At 42.6% G+C, this 9,457-nt stretch overlaps 1 protein-coding gene across 2 annotated transcripts in view; it reads right to left on the bottom strand.

Annotated features, from left to right (window-relative positions):
* PRDM4 (PR/SET domain 4) overlaps positions 1 to 9,187 on the bottom strand; it is a 56,862-nt gene extending 47,675 nt beyond the window's left edge. The window contains exons 1-5 of one of the 2 annotated variants that reach the window (XM_049627510.1): positions 8,995 to 9,182; positions 8,527 to 8,793; positions 6,270 to 6,403; positions 3,577 to 3,762; positions 720 to 1,514 (exon numbers count right to left, since the gene is read on the bottom strand). In XM_049627510.1, the coding sequence (XP_049483467.1) occupies positions 720 to 1,514; positions 3,577 to 3,762; positions 6,270 to 6,403; positions 8,527 to 8,537 (1,126 nt within the window). In that variant the 5' untranslated portion in view covers positions 8,538 to 8,793; positions 8,995 to 9,182. Of the gene's footprint in view, positions 1 to 719; positions 1,515 to 3,576; positions 3,763 to 6,269; positions 6,404 to 8,526 lie in introns of both variants that reach the window. The other variant, XR_007457023.1, reaches the window with a different exon arrangement.
* Positions 9,188 to 9,457: the final 270 nt, after the last annotated feature.

Genomic DNA, 9,457 nt, shown 5'->3' on the forward strand with positions numbered 1-9,457 from the left:
ATCATACCATATCTCAACAGCCCCTTTACTTGCCCACGCTTCCCATCAGATTATAAGCTCGTTAAAGTCAGCTGTCCTCTGCTGCAGACTGCTTTCTACCCCGTGTCTGGCACAGAGGCCGGCATATACTAAGCATTCAACATGTTTCCTGCATGAATGACGCATGTAATGACATCAATAAACCAACAGTTTTTCTATTGCTTTTTGTTATTCTTGACCCATAAAAAGAACTTTTACATGCCCAACTACAGTAATTTATACGCAATCTGAGCAAAAATAAAACTTGCATTTGTATCTACCTACTATTTCCATACGGATAAAGAAGTACATGTGATCTAATAAATCTTATGTTGAAAAAGCACACAACCTGACACACAGAATACCTCAGAGAACACCTCACTACAGTTCTATAATTAACTCTATTTTTGAAACACAGGGATAGATCTTGATTACTGGGCTGAGAGTATCTGTAAAATACAGAAGGAAATGACTATGGTTTCATTACTTCAGGATACTGTAAGAACCAACAAAATGTCTGTATGTCATCTGACTTACTTAAGAAAAAGCCATTAACATAACGGACAATGCACAAAGAAAAATTCCAAAGTCTATTACTTTCTATACTCCCTTAATCAACACCTGACTTTGTGATTAAATCTGTTAGAGATGATAGCCCTTTCTACCAATATTTCCAAAAGAAAAAGGCTAAGCACACTCACAAATTGTAAACAAGGTTGCCATATTTTCCTTGTTTGAATTGGAGTCTTCCATTTGCAGTGAAGGTGGTACAAAAGAAAGACTGTCTGAAGATACATCTACATGACCTGTCCCCATAGCAACCTCCTGGGTGATGGAGGAGACAGCCACAGGTTCTAGGCTTAGGCCAACTTCATGGAGGGAAACAGATTCTAAGGAGGCGAGGTTGTGTGAGGTAGAGAGTGCCACGCTTACAGAGTTGGTGCTCATGGCCACGGTGTGGATGGAGTCACTGAGGGCACTGTCAGACATCCCGTTGACCCGACTTGCAATGTGGTCTGTCTCCATGACCACAGGGAGCTCCAGACCATTCCCATGAATGGGTATCACACCACCATGTCCTACAGTGTCTGCTGCAAGGTTGTTGCTCACAGAATCTACAGACAGAGGTTCATGACTTCTGGAGCCATTTGGGATTTGGGCATGCTCGCCTGCAACTCCGTCCATTGTAAGCTCTTCTGCCATTCCATCTGTAGAGATTGGGCTGGTAACCCTAGAGACGTTCTCCATAGTGATTGTTGTGTCCAAGGCCACCTCATGGCCATCACTGGGATGAAGACTTTGGGCACCATGTGTGTTCACAGAGCGAGAGTCTATTGAAACAATGCCTGGTTCTAATCCAACATTTCCATTGGACTGATAGGGATCTAGAGCTGAAGCGTTATTGGCAATAGATAATGCTGTATTACCATCAACATTTATAGAGTTAGGGTGGATATACTGAGGTGGTGGTCTGTCAGCTAAATAAGATAAAATGCCTGAAAAAAGAAGAAGATGAGATTTTAGAGACTTTTTAGTACATTGTTAAATATAAGGAATTCCAAATCTTAGAAGCTACTTTCCTTAAAAATATAACTAAATTAATCTCTTATCTACTTCTTTGGTTTAATTAACATATATGCTTTATAAAAATAGCAACATAGGAGTGCCTGAATGGCTTAGTTGGTTAAGCATCTGACTCCTGATTTCAGCTCAGGTCATAATCTCATGGTTCATGAGTTCCAGCCCTGTGTTGGGGCTCTACACTGAAGAGCAGGGCCTGCTTGGGATTCTCTCTGTCTCCCTCTTTCTCTCTGCCCCTCCCCAACTCATGCTTGCTCTGGCTCTCAAAATAAATAAAAACTTAAAAAAAAAAAAAAAAAAAAAACTTTAAAAATGGCAACATAAATAGGCCATAAAATAATCTCCTACCTATTTGGTTTAACTGATATATACCTTATAAATAGCAACATTCATATACCATAATTCAGTTTTCCCTGTGAAACTCAGAAATCGTAAAAAAAAAATTAACTATGTTCCTTTGAAGTCACTGGAAATTGAACATTTAAATGACGCCTTTAATATGTATATAGTTGGAATTCCTGAAACCTAAGATACTGAAATTTCCTCTATTATAGTTAAAAGGTAAAAGGATTTAAAAGCAGATCTTCCACATGAAAATGTTAATTAATTTAATAAAATTTAATTAAATACAACTAAGTTTTAAGTTATTAAACTATCATAACACATTATGGTCTATTCAAAATAAGTCACAATTGTATCTGCTTTATTAAAACCGAAAGAAACATTTAAACACTCATGCTTATAAGGATGTGGTCAAATGGTACTTGCTGCACTGCCAGTGGGAATGTAAATTACTAAAACCTCTTTGGAAAGTATATATATCTTAATATATAAAAGTATACATATAGTTTTAGATATATATATAAAATTAAATATATACAAGTACATACATACTTAATACATATACTCATGTGCAAGAGCATATGAACCCCAAAAACACTTTCATAGGCTCTTGCACAAGAAATTCCACTTAATGGTAATCTTCACTAAATGCATTTCATAAATATTATACACAAAGACTTTCCTATAATAGTAATAAGAACCTGGAAAAAACCAAAATGTCCAACAATAAAGATTGATATAATAAACAAACGATGGAATATCCATTCAGTAGATTGTAACGCAACATTAAAAAGAATAATTACAAAAACCATGCAGAAGTTAGGAAAAATAACTATGTAAAAACACAGGAAAATATTAAGTGGAAAAAAGGACACACAACCATATAGAAAGTACAGTCTTAGTTATGAAAAACAGTAAAAATCTATACACCAAAATAAAAGACAGGAAGAAAGTACACCAAGAAGATGGATGATAGGACTATTGGTGGTTCTTCTCCCCATTTGCTAAATTTTCTGAAACATACACTGAGAATAAGAAGTCAATAAACTTAAAACCAATAAACCTTAATTTATAATAAATAGTGACACTAGCAGGACGTGTGGTTGACAGGAATTACAACTGCAAAATTATAAAAATTAAATCAAGGAAACACTGGAGGAGAAAGGAAAAAAACTGTTCATCTGTCATTAAGAAATCATGCTTAGTCTGGGGCGCCTGGGTGGCTCAGTTGGCTAAGCGTCCGACTCCGGCTCAGGTCATAATCTTGCGGCTCATGGATTCGAGCCCCGCGTCGGGCTCTGTGCCAACAGCTCAGAGCCTGGAGCCTGTTTCGGATTCTGTGTCTCCCTCTCTCTCTGACCCTCCCCCATTCATACTCTTTCTCTGTCTCAAAAAATAAACGTTAAGAAAAAAATTAAAAAAAAAAAATTATGCTTAGTCAAACTGCTATATTAATGTGTGATCTGTATATGCTAAAAGGAAAAGTACAAAAACATATAAAGATTTTTTTCCCCACCTAGAGATTAATATCTAATACTGACAAACAGAAAATAGGGTTATTCAAGTCTTCAAGAAGTGAAGTTAATAGGAGGCTCTATTCTTTCTTCAAATTTCCCAAATAACTATAATACTTACCAGGTAGAATGGTTCTGAAGTAACTGCTCTCCAGGTGGGGGTAAGGTGGTGGAGGTAGGGTGTAGTTTCTTTCGGGTAACCCACACATCACCCCTCGATCCCCAATACCCATTGGGAGCATCAGAGACAAAGCAGAAGGCAGAGAGCTCAGGGAGGGACCCAGGTTTGGAATTGCCACTGGCAGGCCTACAAAAAAGTTTTTTTTCTCAATTAAAAGAAAGTTAAGTACTTAAAAATTCTCTCAATAATCACTAGCTAAACTCAAGAAAGTTTCTGCAAATGGGGAAAAATCTCACCTAAAAGCCCTTTATATCCCCAGACAGGAAGTGTTGTGCAAATATCCACAAACAGGCCCTAAAGTTAGTTCTCAAGTTAGTTTTAAAATGGCCAAGTTGATCCTCCAGTTGTCTGTATTGCTTTCAAGTACTAAAACATTTAATTACAATTAAAAACCTAGTTTAAATAAAATTTAAAAGAACAAATCATACAGAGATAAAAATGGGAAAAAATACCAAAGCTCACAGGAGTAGTCTTTGAGTAATGATATTACAGATTATTAATTTTTTTTTAATGTTTTTATTTATTTTTGAGAGAGAGACAGAGCATGAGCAGGGGAGGGGCAGCGAGAGAGGGAGACACAGAATCCAAAGCAGGCTCCAGGCTCTGAGCTGTCAGCACAGAGCCCAACACGGGGCTCAAACTCACGGAGTGTGAAATCATGACCTGAGCTGAAGCCGGACACTTAACCAACTGAGCCACCCAGGCACCCCTACAGATTTTTTTTAACCTCATTATTTATATTTACCATTTTATATGGTGAGAATGTTTTACTGTTTAAAAATTCTTAGCCGGGGCGCCTGGGTGGCTCAGTTCGTTAAGCGTCTGACTAGGCTCAGGTCATGATCTCACAGTTCATGAGTTCCAGCCCCAAGTCAGGCTCTGTGCTGATGGCTAAGAGCCTACTTCGGATTCTGTGTCTCCCTCTCTACCCCTTGCCTGCTCACATTATGTGTGTGTGTCTCTCTCTCTCTCTCTCTCTCTCTCTCAAAAATAAATACACATTAAAAAAATTAAAAAGGAAATTCTTAGAGGGGTGCCTGGGTGGCTCAGTCAGTTAAGCATCCAACTCTTAATTTTGGCTCAGGTCATGATCTCACAGGTTGTGAGATCGAGCCCCACATCAGGCTCTGCACTGACAGCATGGAGCCTGCTTGGCATTCTCTCTCTCACTCTCTCTCTCTCTCTCTCTCTCTGTCCCTCCCCCACTTGTGCGTGCATACGTGCTCTCTCTCTTTCAAAATAGACTTAAAAAAAACTTTAAATAAAATTTCTTAGATATGCTTCTACTTGGAAGTGCAAAACTGTACAAATATACAGTCTTTAGTACATATGCTGTATTTCATGATTTAAAAAAATTCAAACTTTAGATTGTATCTATCTTGGATTATATCTGCAAGGTGTGGAAACGACTCTTACTGTACCTAAGTGTAATAATGAATACTGACCAACTTGAGCAGTGATTTATGTTTGCCCATGGCAATATTTTTTAATAGGCTTTTCCTCCTTAACGAGAGTGTTCACTAAAAGGAATGCCTAAGAGATAATCAAATGAACTCACTAATAAATTGTTTAATTTCTTTTGTGGACACTGAAAGGAATGTGGAGACCCTAGTTCAGATGAATTTATTTAACTGCTGCACAGTAGTAATTAAGCAGGTAATTCCCTACAGAGAACTATTTAAACAACTTATAGATTTAAAATATCCTTAGGGGTGCCTGGGTGGCTCAATCGATTAAGCATCCATCTTCAGCTCAGGTCATGATCTCACGGTTTGTGAGTTCGAGCCCCATGTCAGGCTCTGTGCTAATAGCTCAGAGCCTGAAACCTGCTTCTGATTCTGTGTCTTCCTCTCTCTCTCTGCCCCTTCCCCACTTGCATTGTTTCTCTCTAAAATAAATTTTAAAAACATTAAATAAATTTTAGGGAAAAAAATACCCTAAACATTAATTCTTATTTTGATAAAGAAAGTCCATTATGATGTCACAAATCTTTAACGACCACTAGCTTACCACTGTAAGAACGAACAGCTTATCTCTTTTCTATTTCAGGAGAAAAAAGAAAATAAAGCAGATAAAAAGGTTTTAAAGGTACAGCGATAGAGAAAATGGGAGCTTTTTCTGTACAACTCCTCTCTGGATACTGAGGCTCCCGGGGAGCCCTACCTGGGAGCTCCATCTCTGGCATCTCCTCTTATAATTCTCAGCCTCATGCATTTGCGGTTGTTCCTGGTTTTGGATGTAATAGAAAATAAAGCTCAATTCCTCCTATTTACTGAGAAGGCTTAATAGAGTAACTTTCATTCTCTTCTATTAACCCAGGGACAGAGCGCCAAGGGAGTGAACCAGATGAATGGGTAAACCTAGAAAAAATGCCAAGCAAATTACAGCTCTAGGTAACAGGCCACCCACCCCACAAGAGGACTAATCAGAAAAAGCTGCCACTCCTGTCCACTAGAACTCCAGGACTCCACAAAAACATTCCTTCCATTACGCTGCCACTCGTGGAACTGCTGTTCACACCTGCCTGGCTTCCCCTTCACACTCGTAAAGGGGCTTTGACCCCCTGCAGGCTCCATTTAGAACTGATAATACAATTAAGTGTTCCAATCCAGTCGCTCTCCCTTCCCACTCACCTGGGGCAGGGATGGCGTTGTGAGTGGGTGAGGCAGCCAACCCTAGGTGACTCCCTGAGCCTGGCAAGGCATTGCTCACAGAGGATGAAGTCAGCTGCTCCATCCCCACTGGGCTCAGGTTCATTTCATTCATCCTAGGAAAGAGCACACACGAGTGAGGCGAAATCTTACCTCAGTGATTCCCTTTTAAGGTACTGCACAACCTGAGGCAATCAGGATAGGGAAATGAGAGCGGACCAACTACTAATTCATTTTTATGCTCACAGCTCTCAGACAGCGAATGTCATATTCTTTCTAATCATAAAAACCCTGGGATTCAGAGATGTTAACTCAGTCAACGTCACAAAGCAAAAATATGATGTAACTCAGGTGTGCTTTGTTTCAAACCCTACGCACACTACCCGAAGCAAAGCACAATCCTTAGAGCACATGGCAATAAGAGTTTTTGTTTTTTTAAATACCCAAGCTTTCTCTTTCACAGTATTTTCTCCAAATGGCCTATTACTTCAAACCAGACTTTTGCAGATGGTTTGGTTTAATTCACTTAAAAGAATTTTTACTAATTCTTTTTACAGGAGTTATAGTGATACTGGGTCTGAATTAAATTATTAATAATGAGGGGGACCTGGGTGGCTCAGTCGGTTAAGCGTCCGACTTCGGCTCAGGTCATGATCTCGTGGTTTGAGAGCTCGAGCCCCTCATCAGGCTCTGTGCTCACAGCTCAGAGCCTGGAGCCTGCTTCAGATTCCGGGTCTCTTCCTCTCTGTGTCCCTCCCTTGCTCATGCTCTGTCTCTGTCTCTCAATAATAAATGTTAAAAAAAAAAAAAAAAAAAATTGAAATATGTGATCTGGATGAAGCAATGCATCTTCATCCTTACTAGAAAGGCAACTAGAAGCACAGGATAAATGAGGTGCATCAAGGACAACACATTAATAACAGTACAAGTATTTAATTATGCTATAAAAGAATGCAAAAAAAATCCTATAGCCTAAAGAAACAACAGCTACCTGTAATGCTGAAAGTTTCTAGGTGAGTTTGTTTAAAATGGACTTTTCCTGTAATTTCTTACAGCTATAAATGTAATTAAAACTCTACAACCACCAGAGCAGTAATAACCTATAACAAATGGCTACGATATTTTTTTTAAGTAAGCTAAAAGTCTATAGCTTCAAATCTCAGTCTAAAAATTCCTGAATTTAATCTGTGTACCTAATCTCCAGATAAAAATCAAAATGGTGTTTCTGGGTTGACTCCTAGGCCTTCTTCTCAAACCAGTTCAAACCAGAGTTTAGCGTGAGGCTCAGCAGATTTCTGCTTTGTCGTGAGTCACTGAAATGTGATGACCTCAGCAGCCATAAACCAAAGGTAACAAATATCCCAGGGAAAGCAAGCAGATGAAGGGAATTTACGATAAGATCCGAAGACTCTCATTCTAAAGGGCAATTCTATTCTACCTACCTTTCTCATACGGGTTTCTAGGAAGCAAGCTTGGAAGAAGAGCTAAAAATCAAGATCCCAAGCTCTCTCTTCTTCCCTACTCATTCCTGGTAAAATCCTTTCCTTCACACTTCTGCAGTTTGTATGTGTGTGTTTCTAACTGACTTACAGAATAAACCATTTGCCACTTGCTAATCTTGCAACTTTTTCTTAGAATGACATATAAAAAGCTAACTGAAACTCACCCACTTTGCAAAAGGCATGGACAGGTTCAGCAACTTCAGTGAATTCGTCTTCCTCATCCTAAACATACAGCCTATGAAAGGGTCCCAAAACAACAGCCAAATGTAACTCTATCTGGCACCGATCTGTACTGCCATGGTATCATAAAGTACCTGAAATATTTGCATGAAACCTGCAAAACTAAGAACTTAATTCCCCCACATTACCATCTGAGCCACAGGGTAACCAGCAAAATTCAAGGTGAAGCATGGTGTTAGGCTAAAAATACACTCTGGAATCCAGATCAAGATATTAAACGCTCAAATAACTCAAAGGCACAGGGAAAAGGTGTGAATGAGCCAAAAATCAACGTGTGACTATCTAGAACGATTCGCATTTGGAGTAAATTTGGTTGCATGAGGCTGGATTCAACCCAACTCTGGTTTCTGGATTTCTGGTCTCCTTTGGGACATAAATCCATTTGCAAATCGCACCTGTAACCTCCCTCGTGGCACCAAAACCAAAGAAAGGCACTCTGAACTCTGATTTGCCAAACGCTTCCCAAAGATGTCACCAGCACAGGGCCCATCACTCACCTGTGATGCATCTGCTTGGGGCCAAGTGTCAGAGAAAAGAACACAGGCGCGGCGGGGAACCGGCATCAGGGTTTGCGTTCCAGGGTCACGTGCTACCGCATCTTGCTTACAACCGCTGCACAAACGCGGCCCCTCGGCCCCGCGGCCGCCCGGGGCCGCCCAACTTCTCCCGAGGGCCGGCGGCCGCGCACCCCGCCGCGAGATGGGGCATGCCGGGGGACACCCGGGGCTTTTCCTCCAGAAGCTTCGGGAGGGGGGCTGCCCAACCTGGGGGGTGGGAGGGAGGAGAGGACAAGGGCGGTCACCAAAACGGAGTGGATGCAGTCCCCGTCCCCTCGCCACCGGCGCGCCCGGGCGCTTCGGACACCGCCTCCCAGGGGCGGCCGACTGACTCGCCCGCCCGCCGGCGTGAGGCCCGCAGGCCCAGCCGCCCTCGCCCAGCCCCGGCCGGGCCCGCGCGCAGCCCACCTGCCGGCCGCGCGGGGGGCGCGCGCGCCTGCCCCACCGCTTTGTTCCTCATCCGGGCAGAGCTTGCCTCGGGCCCTCCCCGCCCGCTCGACCCCCGCGCCGCGGGGGCCGCTGGCCTAACGTTTCCCGCCCGGCCCGGCCCAGCCCGCCGACTCCTCAGGGCCGCACCCTCCGAGGCGCGTTTCCGGCTCCTCAGCCACTCGGGGCGCCTGCCGCTCCGCCCCTCGTGCGTGCGCCCCTCCCGGCCGTGGCCCGCTAGCGGCGACTGCGTCCCGGCGCCCCTCCCCCAGCCGAGCCCCTTCCGCGCGTGCGCACTGAGAGGACCCAGGCCCGAGGGGTGCGGGGCCCGGAGAGGCTCCGGAGGGAGCGTCGCGTCTCAGGCCTGCTGGATTGCGTCGAGCGCCGAGCTATCGACCCACAGTTGCTAGGCATCCAGCGCTGCAGAGCATGTATTGAGCGGGTT

This window comes from Panthera uncia, chromosome B4, assembly GCF_023721935.1.
Source record: "Panthera uncia isolate 11264 chromosome B4, Puncia_PCG_1.0, whole genome shotgun sequence".
NCBI lineage: Eukaryota > Metazoa > Chordata > Mammalia > Carnivora > Felidae > Panthera > Panthera uncia.